The following is a 24,906-nucleotide window of genomic DNA, read 5'->3' as shown; positions in this document are numbered from 1 at the left end:
ACCTAAGTCTCTCAATACAAGCTTTAAAAGACCTTTTGATTTTTGAACATGCATTGATTTATATTAGTGGAGAATAATAAGTTAGCAAGCATATGGAAATTTGGGATTTGATGGATTGACAATAAATATGTGTTACTTATTGTTCATGGTTCAGTAGACAAAAATGATCAATGGGTTAAGGTAAGTTGAAGAAGTGGTTGGATTGAAAATCTGGATGACTTGTCAGTTATTTTTCGAAAATTATATATGCTTGTCCTTCATTAATTTTTAGGCTTAAAAATTGTGGTTATCCTGATTCATTTGTTTAGTAGTGTCTGTATTTATTTGTTTAGTTTATCTTGAGTCTTGTTTTCTTTGCTCGAGGGCGAGCAAATGTTAAGTTTGGGGAAGTTTGATAAACGAGTTTTAGACTTGTTTATCTATGTGTTTTTTAGGTAAAGTATTAGATGTTTATTTTGCTTTGTTCTATTTTACGCTGGTTTTTGTATGTTTTCAGGTGTCGAAGGGCTTAGGTGACTTAGGTGTGGAAACATGAAGGAAAAATTTACAAAATGACAAAAATTGGTGGAAAACGGTGTTTCGAAGCACTTCCTGCGACCGCACGAAGGGTGTCTTGCGACCGCAAGTCCACAAGAGAATTGGCATTTCTAGAGCATTCCTGCAACCGCAGGAATGACATCCTACGACCGCAGGATACGTCTACAAATGAGAAAAACGTAGATTTTTAATTAAGGGTGTTTTGGTCCTTTCATGTTTAAAAAATTGCTAATTAGGTTTAAATTACAATTAAGGAGAGAAAATGAGGCACTTTTGCAGATCTGGACTGGGAGAGGAGGCTTAGGAGTGCTTTGGATGAAGATTGGATTGATCATCTAGAGTTCTTTTCTGTTCTTTTTACTTTTAGTTTATGTTAATTTCATGTTTATAGATTTCTTAATGATAAACATGAACTAAATTCTATTTAGGGTTTTTAATTGAATCTCTTGAATCTTTATTATGAATTAATGCAAGTTTTTTAATTTATTCTTCATTTAAGATTTATTCAATTTGTGTTGATTATGTATGTGATTGATTGTGCACCTTTTACATGTTATTTATGAATTCAAATCAAAATATGAGAAGTGAGATTTGGATATGCTAAAATTGAATAGACATAGATTTCAATTTAGAACGAGAGTATCAAATTGGCCTATGTGATTTAGGGTTGAGTTCATTGCTCCCTATTGTTTAGATTTCTCATAGAAATATAGAGCATTTGCATTAGGTCGAGTTTTATATTTCTTAACCTGAATATTTAACACGTTTGCATGTCTTTCATCTTAATGAGAAGAATTATCTCTGTGATTGCATTAATGAATAATAAAGTGGATAGTAGAGGAGATTAGAATCCCTAATTTCTTATATATATTTGAATCAAGTTTGCTGCAAGATTATTGTTCTTTGTTGTTTTTCAATTAATTCTGTTATTCATTATTTTAGATTTAAAAATTCCAATTTTTGATTACCAAATAGAAATAAAATAAACTATTGGTACTTGATAATCAGTCTCCGTGGGAACGATATCGGTCTTACCGAAATAAACTACAAAAGTGATTACGTATACTTGCGTAGCTTTAATTTTCACAACATCGATAGCTGAAGGCTATGTTGCTGATGAGGCTTTGACATTTTGTTCGATGTATTTCAAAGGGGTTGAAACAAAATTTAACCATCTTGATTGCAATGAAGATGAAGTGTATGTCCCACGACACCTTACTGTGTTTCAATCTCAATGTCGTCCCCTGACAAAGGGAACTCTCAAGCCTTTCGACCTTGCGACTCGTGAAATGGCTTAATGGTTCATACTTGACAATTCTCCTGAAATTCAGGATTACTTAGAGTAAGTTTATTCCCTTTAAAGTGAAATTTATGTTCATTCCAATTTTTTTTATCTAATATGGTCAAATCATTCAAATTTACAGCGAACACCTAGTAGAGATCAAACTGAAATACCCAGATGGTGGTCATAATTTTTTACACAAGAAAAATTTTCGCTAGTGGTTTCATAAGAAGTTAAAATTGAGATTATTTTTAAACCTTTATTGTTGTAATGATATTTTTGTCATTCTAATATAGGTTTATTAATTTATTTAGATATATGACTTGCACAATCTTGGATCTTTAGAGAATGGTGATGAGTTGCTAGCTTTAGCATCTGGGTCAGATCACTTGGCAACCTACTACGAAGGTTGTATAGTTAACGGTGTTCGATTTATCGCTTACGACCGAGATCAAAAGCGCACCACACAGAATAGTGGAGTGTCTATTGCGGGAACTGAAGGTTTTAACTATTATGGCGCGCTTCAAGAAGTATTGGTGTAATCTTTCACTGGTGCATATTCAGTTGCATTGTTTAGGTGCAAATGGTTTAACACTGATCCAAGCAAGAAGAAAACAATCATTGAAAATAATATCACCAGTATAAACGTCAGTAGCAAATGGTACAAAGATGAGCCTTATATACTTGCTAGCCAAGCTAAGCAAGTATTCTATCTCGATGATCTACTTAGAGGCCGACATTGGAAAATTGTTGAGGATGTCAATCATCGTCAAATTTGGGACATCGAGGACGATGAAGCTGATGCAGATGTTGATGTTGTATATGACAGAAGCTCATCAAATTTTGTGTTGACCGTGGATCTCGGTCAGTTGGTTATGGAATCTCATGAACCTGCAACATATATTGGCACTATACAAAATTCACCTGCTAATCAATTGGATGATAATTTCATAAATGACGACTTAGGCGAAGAAGAAGTCGATGAAGAAGATGAATTGCTAGTTGATATTTGTGAAGATGATGTTAATCATGTGTCTCTGATTGATGTTAATTTAATTAATGATGAAAGTGATAGTGATTATTCTACATAGTTTTTATATTTTTGTAATAAAGAAAATCGTTTAAAATAAAATATATGGGACTTATAATCATTTTATTCATTCCCATTGGTGATATTTGATACTAACTAATAATTTAATACTAACTAATAATTTTTGTTCCTAAGTACAATGTCAGCGGATATAGCCACCTCTCACGGCGGAGATGGTGGTGGTCTAGACCCGCCAGATCCTAGTAGAGTACCCTCTTTGTAACGCCCTGGATAGCCAAGACCACTACACTGTGTGTTTATAAAGATGCAGGACTTGCTAATCAAGTCAAACAGTTAAAAACGTGAAGTCTAAAATCATTAGAGTGCTAGGGTTAAAAGGTTTTGGCCTCAAAAGATACTTCCCATATAATTAAATGTTTACATATGGGATCCCAAAATAAATAGCGTTTAAAAGTCTATTTTCAAATTTTCCTGAGTTTAAGCAATCGTTAGCCACCCTAAGGCAAAATAGATGTTTCTGGTTCTCCTGTTCTTGTCTCACTCTCAACCGTGGCGGCTGAGCAGCTGTTCATGTACATTCTGCTCTCAGAGCTCTCCAAATCAGGGCTGACCAAGCTTGCCCTTGCCCTTACCTGCACCACGTAGCACCCGTGAGCCAAGGCCCAGCAAGAAAACACATCATATCACATAACAAGCAATAATAATATTTGGATAACCCTTTAAGCACGTTCATACACATAACATACCACAATGTTCACAAAGCATGGAGATTCAACTAATGAGTCAGCTAATCATCACCCAATGATTCAGCATAACAATCCACCAAACAATAATAGCAAGCAAATCATATAATAGTCAGGGTCGACACTTAAGGTCGCACTCTCTGTTTATCCCACTGACTCCGGCCCGCTTAAACCGAGCTCAGTGTATAACAAGCTGTCCTCAGCTACCAGTGGCCGAGCCGCGCCCTATGCGCTGGTGTAAGCTTCGCACTCTTAGGCCGTTGGTTTACTGTTTTCATGGCATAATACCATCCTTTACAAAGCATACAAAATAGGGAACCCTTAGTCCCATTATAATTCCACAACCGGGTGCAGTTTTCTTACATTTAATTTCCAAGTTCACTGATTACGAGCGACGCCTCTCGAGCACGATCCGTTTCCCGAGCCCTAGCTTAACACCTAGTCACAACCAAGATAGGGAGTACTATTAATAATCACGTTAATATTTCTGGGTGGAGTTCTAGCTTCCGGGACTTCGAATTCCACCAAACACGGTGGTGGAATCGATCCCGAGCACCCTAAGTTAGGTTCCCGCTCTTAAAACCTCAAAAAGATAAAAAAAATGCCCATAAGGGTTGCGGCCCCTGAAACCTAGCCGCGGCCCGCCCCTAAAACAGAGGCTAAGCCTCTATGAAGACAGACACGCGCCGCGGCCCTGCCCTGTGGCGCCGCGGCGCTTCCCCACTGCAGAGCCTCCTTGGCTCTTCCTTGCTTCGCAGGGCCGCAATGCTCTAGAACAGAGCCGCGGCCCAACCCTTCGTGCCCAGAAAATCCACAATTTCTAACATCCTAACCTTATTCAAAACCACCCCAAAGTAGCCTAATTCAAAAACCCATTAACCACAAGACTTTTAACTTGATTCTAACAACATAATCCAACAGAAATCCAGCTTAAAAACTCATTAGAATCCCATTTTGATTTCTGAAACCCAGCAACTTAAAAACTCAAAAACCAGTCATGCAAAATTTAGAATTTAAGCTCTAGACTATGAATTGAAGCTTACCTCCTTTGATGAACCACTTCCTTAACAAATTCCTGAGCTAAAATCCAGGGTTCTCGGCTTTAATTCAATCATTAACATTAAAACCATAAACACTTTTAATACTCAGCCAAAACTCAGAATTCTAATACTCAAGAATAAATTTCAGTTCTTACCTTGATCCTGGTTGAGTGTTCCTTGGTTAGAGCTGAGCTAATCTCTCAGACTTCAGCTCAAATCACAAGATTTCCAGCTGAATTCCCTTAGGTTTCTATAGCCTTCTTGGGAGAGAAAAGAGAAGAGAGGGGAAGAAATGTTAAAGGATCGGTTTGGGTTTTTATTCCACTGACTTCTATTTTACTTAGTCTAATCCTAGTTAATTAAATCAATCCCGAGGCTCGGGGTACTGAAAACGTCCCCGAGGGCAAAATGGTAAAATTCCCCAATATTTTCGCCTAGGCTTCCTAACCTCAAATATATCTCCATATATTTATTTCCATAACCCGATAACCCAAATAATCATCTAATACCTGAAGTACCCATTGACTTGCCCCAAGTCAAATATTAAGCCCCGTTGTGACTTCCCGCTAACTAGCTCCCTAGGATCGCCTCGAGTCGCATGCTGCAGACTTACCCACATAATAATGTGGTTCTCACAGATATAACATATACTCACATTTACATTCATATAGCGATATAACATGTTTATCATATAATCACACATTAATTTAATAAATTCACACATAAACCAATTATGCCCTCTCGGCACACTAACCAAGGCCCTTAAGCCACCTTAGTGATTTTGGGTCGTTACACTCTTCCTGCGAGTCAGGTTAATAATAATTTAAAAATTTTGTTCATAGCTTGAAAGTCAAGCTTAATGAATGTTTAATATATATTAATATTTCAAATTTTGGCTATTGTTGAAAATGTGGATAGCTGAAGTGCCGAGAAGAAATGGTCGTGGCCTGGCTAATAACATACCACTTGAAATTCGAAGGCGGAATGCTGGGAAACCACTAGATCTTCAGCTTGATCCTAGGACAGACAAAGTGCTTGGCTTGGAGGACCAAGCTTTTGTCCGCAAGATAGGCCTCCAAGTCACCTTGTTGTTGCCAGGAGATTACTTGGATATTGCTGATGTACCTCAACAATTTAAGGAACAAGTCGTATAAAAGATGAAGGTAAAAATTTAGAACAAGTCTTGTGGTATAAATTTTTTATGAAAATCATTTACAAACTAAACTAACGTGTTATTTTTTAATGTAGCATTTTTATAATGTTGATGGTCATCCAGAACCGAGAGAGTTATGAAAACTATCCACACAGAGATGCACAAAAGATATTCTGAGAGAAAGAACATCAGACATACTCACTTCAAAAAATATTACTCTAAGCCGGAAGATTTGGAGAGTGTTCTCATTGCCCCACCTGACCATTGCACCAAGGAGGGTTGGAAAGATATTGTTCAGTTGTTTTTTAGCCCAAAATTTATTGCGCGATCCAACCAAAACAAGAAAAATAGAAAAGAAATGAAGTATACATCGACGCAAGGCACAAAATCGATGACAGCTAAGCGTCACCAATTTGTAAGTAAAAATATTAATTTAATTTAACAAAATTTTACATTCTAACTTCCTATCTCTACATTTGTATAGGCGAACCCTGATGAACATGTTATTGATACTTGGAAAGATAGCCATTTGAGAAAATCGACAAAAAAATTTGTCAACAACGCAACTCGAGAAACTTTTGTGTTATTATTTTCATTAAACTATGTTATTGTTGTGTTTCTAACACTTTTTTATGAATAGGAAAAAATGACGGAAGAGCTTGAGAGGGCACAACTTCAAAGCCAGTCTCAAGGACCGACGGAGGGATCTGAAACTGGATCTACTACTGATTCCTTGTCGATCGATCAATACGAGATTATGAGTAAAGTACTTGGAGAGAGGTCTGACTTTCAAAGGGGAGTAGGTTACAGCAAAGGCAAAGGGAAAAAATCAGCTTCCAGCTCCACAAGTCAAAGTCAATCACAGGCCCAACCTGTTCCTACGCCTCAAGAAGACACGGCTACTATGGCGGAAATGATGAAGTCAATGCGTGAAGAGATCCGGATGTTGAAATCTCAACAAGGTCCATCTGGTAATCCTCAGCATACCAGTACAGAAACTGAGTTGCGATTTGAAAGCCTTCTGCAACGATATTTACCATCACAACCTGAAGGTGGCATATCTTCTCAAAATCCACCTCCTAAGTCGATGCCACAACAACAACAACATTTTCTTCCACCTCAACAGAATTATCCAAACATGTATGGACGCTCCTCCCAGTCCCCTCCTTTTTATTACCACGACGTCCATGCAGGATCTCAGACATCACATCCTAGGCATCGTGACTTTGGGGATTCATCGCAGCAGCAACAACCATAGAAGATATATGGTCAATTTGTGAGTTCGCCGCAGCAGCAGAGGTATGGTCAGTTTGAGAGTTTATTGCATCAGTCTCCCTCGGCGCGACCACATACTCGACAATTTGGATCATCTTCGCAGCAACACTCTCCACAAACATATTACCCTCAACCACCAACACCATAGTTTGCTTCACCACCATTGTTGCGCCCTAATATTGGTGATCAAGATATTGACCTTAATGAATATTTTACACCTGGTTGGCCCGATCAAAACAATAATAATTAGATTACATTTTTTAATTATATTAAGACAATTGAAATTTTATTATGTTTATTTTATAATTAGTTCATATGTAATTAAAATGAGACAATTGATATTTTTATTATGTTAATTTTATGATTAATTATAATGCTATTTTTGTTTGATGAATATTAATTGTGTTATTAATTTTAATTTATGTTAAATATTATTATCTTTAAATAAGTATTATATGTATATTTATTATGAAATAAAATAAAATTAATTATTATATTTTAATATTAGTAATTTATTACCGGCGGATTAATAGAGGCGGAACCCGAGGTTGATTGTGTTATTTTACACCGGCGGAGACCCGCCTCTATTAATCCGCCGGTATTAATATAATACCGGCGGGTGTGTCAGTCGGCCGGTAATTCCGCTAATTACCGACCGATTATTACCGGCGGCGAATTACCGGCGGATACATCTATTATTATCGGTGGAATTCTCCGCTAGTAATACTACATTTTTTTGTAGTGATATTTAATTATTATTTTTTATGATTTATTATTTAGTTGTTTTGTTATTTAGGTATTTGTTAAATTTTACAATATAAGTATTATTTTTTATATATATTTTTATTACAATATTTATAATGAGTATTTTTATTATTTTTATATTTTTTAATTAATTTATACTTTAGTTTATTTTATAAATTTTGGTTAATTTAAAATAAATTATAATTATTATTTTTTAATTGTAAAGTACAATTATATTTGAAAATATATAGATAAATATTACAAAATTTAAAATGTATAGAGATATTATTGAAAGCATGAGAGAATATTTAAATGAATAAAAAAACTATTAAAGTTGAGTTTTGGTGATGTAAAATAGAGAAGTTGGTGTATGGTATTGTGAGGTAAAATAAAAAAAGTGAAGTTTTGGTTATGTAAAATGATAAAAAAAAAAAAAATAGGAGACCTATGTGAGTGCTCTTTTGAAGTTCTAGAGAAATGAATTAGAACTGTGAATGTGTCTTTCTCTGCATTTGTTTGAATGGCTGTCTAGAACTTTTGTAACTCTTTTTCTCATTCCTCCGACTCAAACTATTATAAAATTTAAATTAATTTAGTTGAGTTTAGCTCAACAGCTCCCACATCAATTTGAAATAAAGTGTTAATATTTTATTTCAATTATATAAATGAAAAATATGGAATTTTCATATTAAGTTGTTTTAAAAAATGATTAATGTTAATTATTATTTTTTCTAAACAAAACCACAAGGAAAGTACATGTTATGAACAAGTGCATTAATAAGTGGATTAGTTCATAAATATGAACCACTGAATTAATTCATAAATTTTATTTTTTATAAGTTTTTAGTATGAATAAGAGAATAATTTATTTTTTATTTTTTTCAAATTTGTAATATTTTTTTCTATTTTTTCTAAAATTAAATTACTATTTTAAATTTTAAATAAAATAGTTGTAGATTAATGTGGCGAGTTATATTTCATTACTAAAAAATAAAAATATTAAGAGAAAATGTTAAAATGTGTGTTGGCTAGAAGTTTGGAAAAATATTAAAAATGTGTGCTGGACTATTATTTTTTGTCTAAAATTTGTGTCAAAATTATATAATAAAAATAATTTGAAACTTAATAATAAGAATAGGGAGAGGTAGGTTCTACGTGCACTCTACTCTATACATACAAAACTCAATAATTTTAACATAAATCTTTATATAAATACACCAATGAACAGTTATTCGGTTTTAATAAATATAATTCACTCTTTTTTTTTGTTGATAATATTTTATTAAAAAAAAATATATAATAATTTTAATTGGTAAAACATAATATCTCTAACTAATCATACTAGTCGTTCCAAAGATGAAAAATGATAGTGGGTGAGATGAGCGAAGAAGTAGTAGTAGAAGATGACAAGAGTAATGTCCAATATTAATTAAATGTTGTTGTTTGTTATTTTAAGGTGTCTACACACTACATAAGATATTACTCTATAGTTGGTTAGCGATACTTTATACTACTTATTCAATTCAGATGTGTGACACCTGATATTAGATTGCACTAATAATAGTTTGTCACATTCTTATAGTATTAGGTACCAAAAGTACCCTATAGCCATTCTCATATTATTAAACGAAAGAAAAATCATTTGGATAATATAAACAATTTAGACAAAAAGAATAATAAGAATATTAAAAAAAAATTGTTGTCTTTATTCTTTGGTGGTCTCATTCTCATACATGTCGCACAAATTTTTTTTAAATGCTATTCATTATAAACTGAAAACTCATAGTAGTGTCGTTTGGTCCCTTAATTCCTGTCGTACGTGGAAAATACACACGTGGTCAGTCTCCTACTCTTGCATAAAAAATGGACTACGTTAAGCAGCTTACTTCCACACGATAAGTTGCTCTTATCTTTCAATCCATACTGATTCACTCACTCCACCCGTACCAAAGGCTTTCAACAACTACAAAATCACCCTTTGGCGCCATCCATCTACGTCTTCTTCTCTTTTTTCATGGGTAAGTTTTCTGGGTTTTCTTCTTTTTGGCTGCATTTGTTGCAATACTCTTCAAAACCACATTTATCTCTTGAAATTTTCATTTTCTGACATTGACCCAAGTTTTAATTTGGTCCTTTTCTTGATTTATTTGGAGTAATTCATTGCATTAGTGAAGTTTGTGTATATATTCATTCATTCTGTTTATAATGAGTATAATCAACTGTCTTCAGGTCATTTTTGAGGTCAAAACACTTTACTATGGCCATGGCTGCTCGTTCTACATGTTTATCTATCAGAGATGACAGTGTTGGTAGTGCTTGTGTGAGGTCTGGTCTGGGAAATAGTTACCGGTTTCACCAGAAAAAGGCACTTCATTTTCGTGTTGTTGTGAAGCTCTGGCCTACTAGTAAAAAGTCCAGATACTTGCATCTGAAAACTTCTGGTAGAGATTTTTGTGGTCTGAGGTCAAAATGGTCAAGGGTTTTACTTAGCAGAAGAGAGGAGATTTCTTCATCACTTTCCATGAGTAGTGCTAATAAAGCTGAGGTAATTCTTGGTACATATACTTGGGTAATGTTGGGTTATTGATTGCCTTAACTAATTTCCTCATCATATATAATTTTGTTTTGCTTCTTCTTTTTCCAAGATGAGACAAGTGATGAATTCTCTGGTTGAAAATCTATCTCATGGTCTTAAAGAATGGAGTCAGTTACATTTGATGAAATTAATTGGTTTATTGGCATGCACTTTCATGCTCGTTCCTTCAGCCAATGCTGTTGATGCTCTCAAAACATGTTCTTGCTTATTGAAGGAATGCAGGTAACTTGGTGGAACTTCTTATACATTAAATATACATTTTTGTTAGTCATTTTAGATTAGCTGGTACTAACTAGGATTATACCACTGTCCAACCTATGCTTGTCAGTGTTCTTTCTATTTTTCCAGCAAAGGCAAAGGCAGCCTTATTTGATATAGTTATAGCATTATCTGCTGCTTACATAATGAGATTGATTGTTTTGGTAATATGCCTTAGTAGACTATGTGATTTTGTATCTATCCTTAATTCAAACACTAGAGTTTTTGTGTCAGGGTAGAACTTGCAAAGTGCATTGCAAACCCATCTTGTGCTGCCAATGTTGCTTGTCTTCAAACTTGCAACAATAGACCTGATGAGACTGAATGCCAGGCGAGTTCTGCAACCTTCTCTTGGTCAAGTCATTGTTTTTTTCTAGTTTATATATTCAATGAGGGTATGTTTGGTCTTATATTGTTCTTCATTTTTCAGATTAAATGTGGTGACTTGTTCGAAAACAGTGTTGTAGATGAATTTAACGAATGTGCAGTATCAAGAAAGAAGTGTGTGCCCAGGAAATCTGATGTTGGCGAATTTCCTGTTCCTGATCCTGCTGTTCTTGTTCAAAGCTTTGATATTGCAAAGTTTGATGGAAAGTGGTTCATTTCAAGTGGCTTGAATCCTACCTTTGATACTTTTGATTGCCAATTGCATGAATTCCACAAAGAATCAGACAAACTTGTTGGGAATTTAACGTGGAGAATAAAAACTCCAGATGGCGGCTTCTTCACTCGATCAGCTACACAGAGATTTGTTCAAGATCCTCAGCAGCCTGGAATACTATACAATCATGGCAATGAGTATCTTCACTATCAAGATGACTGGTAATTCATTTATATCCATAATGTTCTTGATTAGCCGCAAAAACACTCTTGTTCTTCTTTTTGTCATTAGTATTGGCAATGTGATATTTTGCAGGTACATTCTGTCATCCAAGATAGAAAACACACCAGATGATTACATATTTGTATACTACCGTGGCCGAAATGATGCATGGGATGGCTATGGTGGTGCTGTTATATACACAAGAAGTTCAACTTTGCCAGAAAGTATTGTTCCTGAACTTGAAAGGGCTGCTAAAAGTGTTGGCCGGGACTTGAGCACATTTATCAGAACAGATAATACTTGTGGACCTGAGCCTCCTCTAGTAGAGAGGCTAGAGAAGAAAATAGAAGAAGGGGAAAGGACTATTGTAGAGGAAGTTGAACAAATAGAAGGTGAAGTAGAGAAGGTGGGAAGAACTGAGTTGACATTATTTCAGAAGTTAACCGAGGGTTTTAAATTGCTTCAACAAGATGAGGAGAATTTCATAAAAAGCCTAAGCAAAGAAGAGTCTGAAGTACTAGAACAGCTGAAAATGGAAGCAACTGAGGTAGAAAAACTTTTCGGACGAGCACTGCCTATCAGGAAGCTCAGATAACTGAAAAGAAAAAAAGATGACATTGTGAATTGCACCAAATTCTTACACTCCAATTTTTTGGAGAATGTAAGCTAATACTACATATTTATTACAAGTTTCTAAAGAAGATATATAACAGTCAATTCTTTTGTATCATTTTTTACTTCTTTTTTCCTCCTAATAAATTTCTTACAGCTAGTTAGGATCAAACCATGTGTCATTCAAATGTTGCCCATTTTGAGAAATGGCGAGTATCATGAAAGTACAGTATTGTTCATGTATAAAGTACAGTCAATCCGAAAAAGTGAGTCTTGGATCAGTTACTTAGAGAACATAAAACTTAAACCAGTCAATTCTCATATCAAGCTGAAGGATAGGCAAGCTACACATGGCCTTATTCAGAAACAATATCTAGAGCTGGGGGTTATGAGTAGTAATGAAAGCCATTGGTGTTTCAAGGCATAAGCTCCAGTGAAGAAGCATATATATATATGCATGGTGTGGTCATCCATCTGATAGACTAGCAATACGTACAAATATGCTAGGAGATATTGTAATTAATGAGCAGATTTGGGAAGGGTTGTTTATGGGAGTTTAGTGAATTTAGTTACCTGTTGTTTCTGTTTTGGGGTCTGTTTTGTTTGGTAAGTTTAGGGGAATAAATGGGATGAGAATGAAGGGTTAGGCAGGTCTGAGCTATTGTAATTGGGCCCTAGGCTGGAGAGAAACCAGGTCTCTTGAATATCCTGGAAGTGTTTGATTTTTTTTCTGCTATTTTCAATCAAATTTCTCCTTTCCTAACCTCTAAATATTGATCTGATTATTGAGATACACTACTGTAGTGTATCACCATCATGGACTACTTAGATCTTAAATTATATTGTTATTATACAAAATCTTTCGTTCTAGCTTGCTAACCCCAGATGCTTATTCTTTTTTATAACCAAAGCAAAAAAGCTTGAGAAAAATGAGCATAGAAAAGAAAAAAAATTGCACTTCAGCTTTATAAATTTCAGTTTTTATAGTTTCCATTCAAGTTCTGAACAAACTTGGCTAGTGAATTTTGCAAGTATGCTTCATATTCTTGGTTTACATTGGAGTCCAGCTGGTTCAAACAACAGGCAGTGCTTAGAATTTCACTTCTTTTTGAGGGAGGCACTGGCTTGAGTGTGTTACTACTCGGCAATGTCGATTGCATTGTTCTTTGATCAGTAGCTTGGCTACTGTTTATGCTTTGCGGTGAGCAAAGAGAGGGTGACCCTCCGTAATTACAAGCCATATCAATAAGAACATCTCCTTCCAATATTTTCAATACCTAGAGAAGGGTTCACAGATATTTCTCAGAATATTTTCTAAGGAAACAGTAAGAAAGAAAATGAACAAAAATATAGGAGAAAGTCACTCTAATTGATGATAAAATCCTAAAAAAAAAAAAAAGAAAAGAAAACCTTTGACATCCTTGGTCTTTGCTCAGGGTGAGGTGAGATGCATAAACTTGCAGCATACATCATACATTCTACTTCATTCTTTTCATAATTTCTCTCCAACCGCGAGTCTATGACCTCATCGATTTTCATACTTTCAAGCAATGGCGAGCCCTGCAGCGTATAGTTTTTCCAAGTTAATAAATACCAATGTTATTGTTCTTCAAGAAATTTTTTGTTGTTATAAAGAGTTAACTTGCCCATTCTGATACAAATTGTTGTCCTGTTTTCCTTGAAAATTCAGTGACATTGAATCCACTTAAGAGCTCCAACAAAACCACCCCAAATGCATAAACATCAGCTTTCTCTGTTATAAGCCCACTCTGTGTGTATTCAGGGGCAACGTACCTACAAAAGCATACCCCATTCAATTTGTTTCTGCCAAAAAAAGAAAAAGATTTATAGGTGTGAGATGAGATTTTTTGTAGGAAGTAGAAGAGTCTAGTACCCCAATGCACCAATAACCCGAGTCTCCTCGGCTGACTGACCATCTACTTGCCATCTTGCTAGCCCAAAATCTCCCACCTAGTTATAGAAAAAACACCATTATGATGAGGCTTTAAAACATGGGGAGTCAAGAAAAGTCTCCCCAAGAAAGTATACCGAAGAAAATAAAGTATGTTTAGTCAGAAAAAAAACTGACCATTGGTTCAAAGTCATGAGTAAGGAGAATATTGTTGGGTCTTAAGTCTCTATGTACAATGCAACCAACTCGGCAATCTTCGTGTAGGTACCTCAGTCCTCTTGCAGCTCCTATTGCAACTTTCATTCTATTTTTCCAAGACATTAACTCTTTTTCTTGGGACCCTGCAAAATATTAATCACTCTCTTTGAATTTCAGCTATGTCTATCAATGAAACATAATAGTTTAAAGAACTTGGAAACTCTTTTGCTTGATCATCTTACTATATAAGTGCTTGTCTAGTGAACCATTGCAAGCAAACTCATACACCAGAAGCCATTCTGTTTCAGTGCAGTAACCTACCAACATCACCAAATTCCGGTGCTGTGCACAACTCAACACTTCAACCTCAGAGCAAAATTCAGATGCTCCCTGAGCACTTAACATCTTATGTTGCTTGACAGCAACAACTTGACCATCATGTAACACCCCTCTGTGTACAGGACCGAAACCGCCTTCTGCCAAGAAGTTTTTGCTTGAGAATCTGTCTGTTGCTCTTTCTATCTCTTTAAAACTGAACTTCCTGGGGGCCTTGCCAAAAATAGGAGTATTATGCTTACAGATAGAGCAAAGAGGTGGAGGGTTTGGCGGGTGTTTAGTATATAAGGACATGGCTTTTCTTATACTTGAGATTCTGTTCATGGTTTGTGAAGTGGAGGGTACTAATGGTTCACAATCTTCTCTTTTGTACTCAGTTAAAGAGTCTCTTGTAGTTATCAGCTGTTTTGAAGAGTAAATGCCCTCTTGAGTTTTCCTCAGATGCGGTAAGTCAGCTGATCTTCTAGGTGGAACCATTGACTTCTGTGTATTAGTATCATAAACCTTATCCATGTCTGTTTCAAAAAATTGCAAATCTTAGTAACTCAATGGTAAAATGATGCAATTTTTATTGAAAAAGTTAAGAGGGGAATATCTCACCAGTTTTATCTTTTGAAAGAACATCATAGCTTTTATTCTTCTCATACAATGGATTGGCCAATGACTTGGGATGTGATTTACCAGTGATAAGACTCGATGCCTTCTCAAATGGTTGGAAATTACTGTGAAAATGAGGCTTGCTGACTGTTTCTTGAGCCTCTACTTTCTCAGGAAAGTACTGGGAATTAAGATCAAGATACTGTTTGCATGGAATAAGTTTTCTAGTTGAAGGGCTGTGCTTGTTGAAATGACCTCTATCTGTACTGGATATTGAGAGTGAAACATCTGTGTCGAAAATTTCACTCAGAGTAGTTAGACTGCTTCCAGTTGTAGTAGTACTGGTGTACTCAGGAGCCTTTCTTGGAAGCAAACCAAGCATTTTCGTTTCTGTTTCAATTTGATGATTGCCCTTAACAAGTTTCTTTCCTTTTGGAAGATTTACAGCTTTGAGGATCTTTGGTATTGCATGGTCTATGAGCACAATATTGCAATTCAGTTGTTTAAGGCAATGATCACTTTCTCTCTTCAAGCGTCTGTAATTGAAAGTCTAGTTTTAACAAGTTTAACTATCTATAAAACCTTTCAAAAGAAATATGAATACCTGTCTAAAATTACCCAAGTTGCTTGAAGCTCTTCAGCTCTAGAAGTAACTGTTCCCAATTGAGCATCAGTCACAACTTTTACTTCAGTATGCACCTATTAAAATGCATGCTGGGATTAGAATGAACTCAGAAGTTTTTATTCTTAAGATTTTTATGAAGAAAGAGAAGCATATTACCAGCTTTAGATCAAGAGCTGAGCAGAGTTGTTGCATCATATCAGCACAAACACTGTTCACTCTATGCAAAACATCATGATCAACCCCATTTATAAGTACTATATCATCATTAGAACTACCCTCGTTGTTGTGGCCTATACCAAACTTGTTTAGCAGGCCTAAATACAAAAAAATTGGTGAGATGCTGAAATCGATAGCATTATCCAAAAGAACAATTCTCAAAGAAAAAAGACTTACAAGAGAAGAACTGAGTTGTTTTTGAACGATGTGATTGAATACTTGGACTCGCTGCAGAAGAAGATGTCTGTGAAGGAAGAAGAGCTAGCAGGATTAGAGTGTCTGAAGCTCTAGCCACATTAATCACTGCCCATTCAAGTGCATAATCTGTGATTTCTTTACTAGCATCAACTGCCACTAAAATAACCTCTCCATCCATTTTTTTGTTGCTGAATGGAATCTCAATATTTTTATTATGCCACTTATGAGACATGCCTTGGCACCCAATGTTATAATTGGTTATAGTTTTGTACATTTTTGTGACATTTTCTATTTTCTAGGTTGACTGTTAAATGGGCTCCAAAGAATGAACCAAAGGAAAAAAGTATGAGACAGACATAATCAAGAAGATCCACAAAACACCACTATGCAAGATAAGAGAAACCTTCGAAATGTTTTTTCTCTTGTCTGTTAGTATTTGGAGGGAGATGCAAGTGTCAATCATTAACCAAAGCTTTGGAATTTTCACTTCGACTTTTTCATAACAATTATCACATATAGCAACTATAACTATTTGTTTATTTATTATGGGGACCTTTTCTATGTTGTAATGTTCCTCTATACTCATCCATTTTACTGCTATCATTTCACTTTATATGATCCATTGGTAGAGTTTTAACCTAACCAAGAATTTGGAATTCTTTTGTTTGGATTCCCATTACCTACCACTAAAATTTAACAATAATTGGTTTAGGATAACACAGTGACAGGAAAATTAATGATAGAGTTAGTGGGACATCTATGGGAGATCTTTTTTGCCTTTATGAGGGAGGGCATTATTGCTCTCAGATATTACTAACTACTTATTTAAGTGACTAATGAAACAATTTCTTTGTAATTTTGGACTCTTTGTAACTTTTAATATCTGAATATCATATTATACTATGCTTTTGTCCTTTTCTTTTACTTGCTAAGATTAAACATTATGTATTATTTTTTTCTTCTCACTCCTTAAAACCAATGCAGAAAATCCAAGACATGTCAACTTGATGGACAGGTCAATTGTACAGTTGTAGTCACAAGAAATTTAGTATGCAAATGACACATTAAAAAATGGTATTTTAATAACATACCGAATTTTCTTCCAATGTGATTCTGACATGATAATTTGGCACCATCTTTTTATTTCTGAAAAATATGAATATCTAGCTTTGATTTACATAGAAAATTCACCAATTAACCCATGGAATAAAGTACCCAATTCTTCAACTTATACACAATGATCATAAATATTCACAATATGCTTAAATCAAATAAAAGAAGATAAAGTATTCATTAATGGTGTATCTTTGAATAATGAAGTGTCTTGAAATGAATGTATTCTATTGAAACGAATACTAGAAGAGAGAACCTCATTGAACTCTGTCTCATTGAATTCGTTTTCTTTTTGCTCAGATCATTGAACTCGTTTTCGATGTAATGTATTTGTCGATTTTCTTTTTGTGGAGGTAAAATAGCCAACTATAATTGGTTATAGTTTTGTACATTTTTGTGACATGTTCTATTTGTAGATCCCCTGCTATTATTATTATGAGTGTAATGAAATTGTTAAAAAATCGAATGTAAAATAGATTTTTATCTGGTTTAGTGTCCTACCTTTTTGGTCTTATCTATATATTTATGTTATGATCAGAATATTTAGGATGGTTTAAATTTAAATTTCCAACTACTAAGGACCTTCAAGCTATAGTACCAACCATGCTTATCACAAATTCTTTAAATAAAAAATGTATAAAAAAAATTTATTCATGATATAATAAGTGAAATGGACTAAAAAACTTGGTAGCTACAATTTTTAAAATTCATGCCTTGTCTTTACACACCAAATCATATCATTGATTAAAATGTTCAAAAAATAAACATGTTTACTTGGAGATTTTATCAAACACTTAGAATTCATATGAATAATCCACCTCAACAACCAAACAACAATCACTAATCACAGAAATGATCTAGTATCATGAATAATGTACAAACTCACATTGAACGTCGGAGTTCAAAAGCGCCGGCGTCGGAGTTTATATCGGTCGGACGTCATAGTGGCGGTGGTTGGACGTGAAAAATGGAATGAGTTATTGGAGTTGTTGTATAAATAAAAACGTGCCGAGCGGGCTTTTGATTTTTTTTTTTATTATCTTATTTTAGCAAGGGTATTTTAGTAAAAGTATGATTATAAGCGTAAAAAAATAATTTAAATAAAAAAATGAATTGAAAATAATAATTTAATGAAAAAAGTAATTGTTAAAGGTCCGGTCATATAACTCAAAAGCCTCACTCAGCCGTGCGTGAGAGAGAGAATCCAGCCGTCCGCCGTCGTACCTCTCTGTCAATTCCCTCGCCGGCAAAGACCAAGGCAACTGAGACTCCCAAATTCTTCCGTCAATTGCATGAAATAACAAGGTCTTCATAGTTTTTATTGTTAATTTGTAAGATTTTTTGGTAATTTTTTTTTCTTAATCACGTTGGGTCTGACCTTGTTTTGTCTATTTTTTTTGTTCTTTTTGTTGATTTCAGATCGAAATTTATATAAAATTTTGTTTTTGTCAACCCCATTATCCGATCGAACCTCAATTTTAGCCCTAAACCAGGTAATTCTATTTACGGCTTCTTTTGCGATCCTTTGATTCTTCCTAATTCGATTTTGTTTATGGCTAATACGATTGTCGGTTTACTTTTCCCAAATATTGATCAGTTTCTTGTATTGGTTTATGTGCACAATTTTGGTTCGTATTGGTTGTTTTAAGATCAATTTGGTATTGGTTAGATTTTGGGTATTATAAATTGGTGGTAAAGGTGGTAATTTTGTCAATTTATTTGTTTAGTATGTCTGCTGGAAAAGCAATTTCAATTGATTACTGTTTATAATAATGGTCTATCTGAATGAATAGGTTTTGTTGTGATTTGGTTTGGTTTCTCTCTTTGATTGAGTTTTCTCACATTATTTTTCAATTTAGAAACTTGATCTTGATTTGTGCTTATACCATTACTTGAGTTGACTTGTGCATTTCTTTTAACGGAGAGAAGTTTAGGCTTGGTAGCTTCTCCATGGTTTTGAATTGTGTGCATTATTCCTATTATGTCATGTCTTGTTTTGTTTTGTGATATTAAAGAATCCCCTAGGGTTTTTCCTAAGCATTGGGGGTAGGGTTGGGTTAGTCTAGGACTTGAATTTAGAGAAAAAAATAAATAATGGTTGTGTGAACCAAAATGAATAATTTCAATGCCAAATAGCCATATTTTCCCTGCACTTAATGCTTAACATTCTTATTTTGTTTGTTGTTTCTACTGATTATTATGCGAGTCTTATAGGAAATTAAATTTTATATTTTAGGTTTGATGGCATCTTCTTCGGATTCATGGATGAAAGAATATAATGAAGCTGTGAAGCTTGCTGATGATATCAATGGGATGATATCGGAACGAAGTTCACTGCCTGCATCAGGCCCAGAACTGCAGCGTCATGCCTCTGCTATTAGGAGGAAGATTACAATCTTAGGGACTAGACTTGATAGTTTACAGTCCCTTTTATTTAAGCTTCCTGGGAAGCAGCCTATGTAAGTTAACTTCATTGAATTTGAGCAACTTATAAAATAGAAACCCGATTATATCATGGAACTTAGCAGGGTGTCAAATGTTGTTCCCAATATAGAATTGATGTTTGCTTAGATAAAAAATGATTATGCTTTTTGATTAAGTTGATTCTACTATTTTCCATTTGATAAGCTGGAATTTGGAAGATTCCATGAAGTAGTTAAAGAAGTACTGAACTTGATTTGTATAAATGTTCACTTGATCGAACATGGTGATGTTAGGAAATTCTTCAGTTCACAAATAGAAGTCTGGGTGTTGGTTTGAAACTTGTTAATGTTGCTTATTGCCTGCTCACAGATCAGAGAAAGAGATGAATCGCCGCAAAGACATGCTTGGAAATCTTAGGACAAAAGTTTCCCAAATGGCTTCAGCATTGAACATGTCAAACTTTGCTAATAGAGACAGCTTGCTTGGTCCAGAAATAAAGCCTGCTGATGCCATGAGCAAGGCAGCTGGCTTGGACAATAATGGCCTTGTCGGTTTCCAACGACAAGTTATGAAAGGCAATCCACTTTAATTATTTGAAACGATATTTTTCTTTTTGTATTACTGTTTCTTTATGATTTTTTTTAATCATTAATTCTAATTCATAACTTTGAAACAGAGCAAGATGAAGGCCTTGAGAAGTTGGAGGAAACTGTAATAAGCACAAAGCATATTGCACTGGCAGTTAATGAAGAACTAGATCTGCACACCAGACTTATTGTATGGGTTTTGTCTCTGATATTTCACCTTGATTGTTTATATTTTAAAATGTACTCTGCTCTGTACGAGTAATAATGCAACTATGTTGTTGTGCAGGATGACTTGGACTACCATGTGGATACTACAGACTCTAGGCTGCGGGTAATAATCTCATTGCTCATATAATTCTAATAAGCCTTAAGTTGCTTGTTTCAACTGCATGTGCTTTACTTTTATACCTTCAGTCTGCGGTCCTGTCCTTAGTCAAAACTTGTTTGTGCCTTTGTTGTTCTTAGATATGTGAAGATGAATGTTGCTGACAAAAATTCTGTTCTACTTTTGTAATTTTAAAATGCAAAAAAAAAAAAATAAGTAGCAATATAATTCAGATTCTAAGGTACACAATGCTGAAGACTTGGATATGACATAGTTTTAGAATATTTGGAATTCTTGGAGTCATCTCCAAATAATTGGATGAATCGACTTGGAAGGAAGCCAAAGAGAGAGAAAAGAAAATGCATGTCTAAAGACAACTAAATTACCACCTGTAAATCATTATTAGATGCTTACTTTTGTTATGAAACTATCACACTAAACGATTCCTCAACAAAAGATGGTATTTTTGCTGAAAATGTTGTGTTCATACGTCGAGATCTGAAACTAACATCATCTTATCTTTGTTATCTATTTTACGCTCATACATCGAAATCTGAAACCAACACCCCTTATGTTCGGTACTATTATACAAAAACAGAGTAAAATGTCGTGCCCTTAGTTCATACATCGAAATTTGAAAATAGCATCATCTTATGTTTGTTTTCTATTATACAAAAACAGAGAGTGCAGAAGACCTTGGCAATTATGAACAAGCGCACCAAGGGTGGTTGCTCCTGCATGTGCATGTTGTTGTCTGTTGTTGGGATTGTGGCTTTGGCTGCTATCATATATCTGCTAGTCAAATACCTCTAGTAGAATCACGAGATTATAACAAAAACAGGGCCTGCATTTTCTATGACTGTGCTTCTTTGTGTGGTTTGACTTTGACAATTGCCATAATGGTTGTAATATAGTATATGGTTTTTGTAATTTCCTCTTGTGCCTACGTGATTTAATTGTGGATAAATTAAATTACTTGTTTGATGTATCATTGGCACAATTTAATATTTTTTTTCTTCTTTTTTTTTTCTTTTCTCGTGCTTATTCTTTCCTCTATTTCCACCTCACTGGCCAGATAAAAGCAACGAATATTGAACAAATGATTGAAAAAGGATAACATATGACTGAGGAAGATACTAATTTAATAGACAATTGCATATTGGAAAAAGAATAAAAAACCAATATGTTTAGAGATTATGTCAGTCAAGACAAACAACAATTACAGAAATTTTTGGGAATCAGGCATACGTATTATCTCTTATAATATAATATAGGAGATTTTTCTTAAATACACGTTTTTTTTCTTCACATTTTTAATGATTTTTTTTTTAATTTTGCTAACTCAAATTTAAAAAAATACGATTTTAAAAGTTTTATAATTACAAAAATATGGTTTCAGCAAGAAAAAAAAAATTAAAAACAACTAAGAATCATCTAGAAAATAATTTGACAACAATCCACTACAAAAACAACACAAAAAACAATATACACTAGAAAACAACTTGTCAGCAATTCACTATATCAACCTAAAATAAATTTAAAAAAATAACTAAAATAACATAGAACAATACACATTAGAACAAATAAACATCAACATTAATGTAGGATCTTTTTTACTGAAAGTGATTTGACCCTACACCAACTCAGAAGATTACTTTAAAATATCAAGGTCAAAATGACATTTCCCAAAGACTAAATACACTTACTGCTCAATAAAGTGAAACGTTACACACAAATCAATAATACCCTATTATTTAATATTGCCTTTTTTGTATTCAGATACTATATTAGATCTTTTTTCTTTTTCTTCTTTCCTTAACACAAAAACATTTTCTGAGATTTATGGTTAGGGAAAAAAACCAGAGAACAATATATTCAGAGAAAAGAAAAACAAATCAGAGATGCAAGATGAGAGTGGAGGGAAAATGAAAAACAAACACAGTGATTTATCGAGGTTCGACCCAAATCTGGAGTACTTCCTCGTTGAGCTCGCCTCAGGGATGCAGCTCTGTTCTTCCACTAATCAATCAAAGGTTCTGTACAGCAATGGAGGATCCAAGTCATAGATTGACTGGTAAGCCTCAATACCTTTCTCTTCCTTACTTTTGTTTCTCAGTTTATCAACTTTTTTTTCTCACTGAAACTAACTATCTCTCTTTTCTTTCTTTACATGAACACCTCACGAGGTTCTCTCTTTCTCTCTCAAGATCTGGAAACACACTATTGGAACAGGAGCTTCTCTCTCTAAGATCTAGCCTTATCTTTTGGATGATATGATTTTCTGAATCCCTTTCCTCTTATTTATATATATTTCTGTAGAGATGCATATCTGTGAGAAGTTTGTTGAGACTGTTGTGTTGAGCTGAGTTTCTGGTAAAATAAACTTGCCTTGATGTAATTATCTTGATTTGAGTAACTATGTTCTTGATTTGTTGTAACCGAAACTTTGTATGAAAGCTTATAAGGGGATTTAAAATAACAATTAAAATAACTAAAAAAAATTGAAAACAGCACAAATAAGGAAAGAAAATAGGCAAAATCTTACAAATAAAAAAGAAATTCTTTGGCAAAATCAAGTATTTTTTTGTAAATTTCCCTATAATATATGCAAAAGGGCACTTGTGAGGCTTATCAATTGGAGTCCACACTAGTGTAAGTGCGGATTACTCAATGAGAGTTAAATTTGATCCCATATATTTACACTTAAAACTAAATTTCTACTTCTCATATTTTTTATATTAGATGGAGGTTTGATAAAATCTTAAATATAAATAATGTGCACTCTATTTTTAAAATAATCACACGTGGAGGTTTGATAAAATCTTTAAAATAAATATATATTAAAAAAATACAAAGACAATGACTTTCATATTATATGATTATTCCATAATAAATTTTACCAATGTGTTATTAGGGCCACGATTCCGTCCCGCCTTGTACGGCAACGAAGCATGTTCCGTTTTTACAATCTCAGCCGTCCAATACAAATTTAATTGATCCAATGGTTCTGGTGCTTTTATATACTTTTCATCGTGACCATTTATGTAATCTATGGCTGGGGAGTGGCCTGAGCAAAAGACTATGCAACTGTCACTAATTTGACAGTTATAGACTATGGAGTAGGGGTATGGCTTCAATTCAACATTGGTATTGCTGGAGAGAGAGAGAGTCAGTTACCATTTCCATTATTCCTCAAGCCAAGCTCTGCGCCCACCTTCTCCTGGGTACAACCCAAGTTTAAAATTTGGTTCAATTACTTTTGATCAAGGCTTTAGGAACCTTTGGGGTTCTAAGCATCAAAGTCTTAACCAAGACTCATTGACCATCTGGCTTGATAGTAACTCAGGTCTCGCTTCATTACTTCTTCTCTCATTTTCTTCACCTTATTCTATAATTATGTGGAACAACAAAAATATGAATCGAATTGGGCTTGCTCGTACTGATTTTTCTCTTCTAAAATCAGTGTTGTAGTGAGCCGGTTACCATTTCCATTATCTTGCAGTTCTTAACATTACCCTCTTCTCAGGAAGAAAACCCCTGCATTATTTTTATTGTTTTGATTTCATCCTTTAATACTCCATCAGTTGCTGTTGTGACTTTCAGTCGAGTGTTCTTGCTGTTGTAGGGGCATTCAATATCCGGTGTAGAAACCTGAGAAGAACGAAGCATTAGAGCCTACTCAAGCACGAAATCCAGGTATAAAGTTTTGTATGATCTTGTTCATTGTTCTTTACTGTGATTCACTCGCAGAGGCTTTTCGTTGAAAAGTTTTTGTTGTATTTTGTGGAGTATTTTCAAAAGTGTTGTTTATGCGAGTAGAAAATGGGTTTATGGAAAATAATTTGATTTCTTGTATATGAGACTGAGGACACTCGTACAGATACTTTGAATTTTTGGAACAAAAAGGCAGTCTAGTTTAGTTTACTAAAAGCATTGCTAATAGTAGTATACTTGATACGAAAGTGGAAGTTCATTTTTTATGTTTAATACTTTATGCAACTATATGGATGAAAACAAAAAATTAGTTCACATTTATATTTTATAAGCAATATACTATCTTTTTATGGGTAGATTTTGCATAAAGTGAGAATTGCAGTGGCAATTACTTTGAAAAAATGTCCTTTTAATAAATCTTGTAATTAGTGGTTAGCTCTGCAACATTAAATCAATATGCCTAATAATAATGTGTGATTAAACTTTTTGCATGTTTAGAGTTGTTGTACTGTATATTGAGTTCATGAGTCGAACTCCTAATTTTGGT

At 34.2% G+C, this 24,906-nt stretch overlaps 3 protein-coding genes and 1 long non-coding RNA gene across 7 annotated transcripts; 3 read left to right on the top strand and 1 right to left on the bottom strand.

The window, feature by feature from the left end:
• Nucleotides 1-9,729: 9,729 nt before the first annotated feature.
• LOC133790600 (violaxanthin de-epoxidase, chloroplastic) lies at nucleotides 9,730-12,232 on the top strand. The gene is made up of 6 exons (XM_062228276.1): nucleotides 9,730-9,843; nucleotides 10,055-10,370; nucleotides 10,471-10,643; nucleotides 10,914-11,010; nucleotides 11,110-11,501; nucleotides 11,596-12,232. The coding sequence occupies exons 2-6, from the start codon at nucleotides 10,083-10,085 to the stop codon at nucleotides 12,095-12,097; spliced, it is 1,452 nt and encodes a 483-aa protein (XP_062084260.1). The 5' UTR covers nucleotides 9,730-9,843; nucleotides 10,055-10,082; the 3' UTR covers nucleotides 12,098-12,232.
• An 818-nt stretch (nucleotides 12,233-13,050) lies between these two features.
• On the bottom strand, nucleotides 13,051-18,300 carry LOC133790599 (inactive protein kinase SELMODRAFT_444075-like). 4 transcript variants are annotated; one of them, XM_062228272.1, is made up of 12 exons: nucleotides 18,196-18,296; nucleotides 17,288-17,342; nucleotides 16,176-16,242; nucleotides 15,939-16,096; nucleotides 15,762-15,856; nucleotides 15,161-15,693; nucleotides 14,467-15,075; nucleotides 14,204-14,367; nucleotides 14,009-14,085; nucleotides 13,761-13,908; nucleotides 13,525-13,674; nucleotides 13,051-13,391 (listed from the first exon to the last, which is right to left on the bottom strand). In XM_062228272.1, exons 2-12 carry the CDS (start codon nucleotides 17,330-17,332, stop codon nucleotides 13,089-13,091), a joined length of 2,349 nt encoding a protein of 782 aa, XP_062084256.1. In that variant the 5' UTR covers nucleotides 17,333-17,342; nucleotides 18,196-18,296; the 3' UTR covers nucleotides 13,051-13,088. The 4 variants fall into 4 exon arrangements, with proteins under 4 accessions (XP_062084256.1, XP_062084258.1, XP_062084259.1 ...); XM_062228274.1 differs by lacking the exon at nucleotides 17,288-17,342 and having other exon boundaries at nucleotides 18,196-18,300; XM_062228275.1 differs by lacking the exon at nucleotides 17,288-17,342 and having other exon boundaries at nucleotides 15,776-15,856; nucleotides 18,196-18,300.
• A 145-nt stretch (nucleotides 18,301-18,445) lies between these two features.
• On the top strand, nucleotides 18,446-21,664 carry LOC133790597 (syntaxin-52-like). Its single transcript, XM_062228270.1, has 7 exons — nucleotides 18,446-18,614; nucleotides 18,729-18,802; nucleotides 19,546-19,768; nucleotides 20,103-20,308; nucleotides 20,410-20,510; nucleotides 20,607-20,651; nucleotides 21,327-21,664. The coding sequence occupies exons 3-7, from the start codon at nucleotides 19,551-19,553 to the stop codon at nucleotides 21,456-21,458; spliced, it is 702 nt and encodes a 233-aa protein (XP_062084254.1). The 5' UTR covers nucleotides 18,446-18,614; nucleotides 18,729-18,802; nucleotides 19,546-19,550; the 3' UTR covers nucleotides 21,459-21,664.
• Nucleotides 21,665-21,960: 296 nt separating this feature from the next.
• LOC133790598 (uncharacterized) lies at nucleotides 21,961-23,075 on the top strand. Its single transcript, XR_009874043.1, has 2 exons — nucleotides 21,961-22,719; nucleotides 22,832-23,075. It is a non-coding gene; the product is annotated as an uncharacterized LOC133790598 (long non-coding RNA).
• Nucleotides 23,076-24,906: the final 1,831 nt, after the last annotated feature.

The sequence above is a fragment of the Humulus lupulus genome, chromosome 7 (assembly GCF_963169125.1).
Source record: "Humulus lupulus chromosome 7, drHumLupu1.1, whole genome shotgun sequence".
NCBI lineage: Eukaryota > Viridiplantae > Streptophyta > Magnoliopsida > Rosales > Cannabaceae > Humulus > Humulus lupulus.
This window is presented reverse-complemented; position numbering and strand designations above follow the sequence as displayed.

Bases quoted from the DNA above. Each gene is read 5' to 3' on its own strand.
- LOC133790600 (XM_062228276.1), top strand. From the start codon at position 10,083: ATGGCCATGGCTGCTCGTTCTACATGTTTATCTATCAGAGATGACAGT. The intron at 10,644-10,913 runs GTAACTTGGTGG...TTTTTGTGTCAG, and splicing joins TGCTTATTGAAGGAATGCAG to GGTAGAACTTGCAAAGTGCA. The intron at 11,502-11,595 runs GTAATTCATTTA...GATATTTTGCAG, and splicing joins CTTCACTATCAAGATGACTG to GTACATTCTGTCATCCAAGA.
- LOC133790599 (XM_062228271.1), bottom strand. From the start codon at position 16,470: ATGTACAAAACTATAACCAATTATAACATTGGGTGCCAAGGCATGTCT. The intron at 14,368-14,466 runs GTAAGATGATCA...AATATTTTGCAG, and splicing joins ACTAGACAAGCACTTATATA to GGTCCCAAGAAAAAGAGTTA. The intron at 13,392-13,524 runs GTTTTCTTTTCT...ACCCTTCTCTAG, and splicing joins AAAGACCAAGGATGTCAAAG to GTATTGAAAATATTGGAAGG.
- LOC133790597 (XM_062228270.1), top strand. From the start codon at position 19,551: ATGGCATCTTCTTCGGATTCATGGATGAAAGAATATAATGAAGCTGTG. The intron at 20,511-20,606 runs GTATGGGTTTTG...GTTGTTGTGCAG, and splicing joins ATCTGCACACCAGACTTATT to GATGACTTGGACTACCATGT. The intron at 20,652-21,326 runs GTAATAATCTCA...ATACAAAAACAG, and splicing joins CTACAGACTCTAGGCTGCGG to AGAGTGCAGAAGACCTTGGC.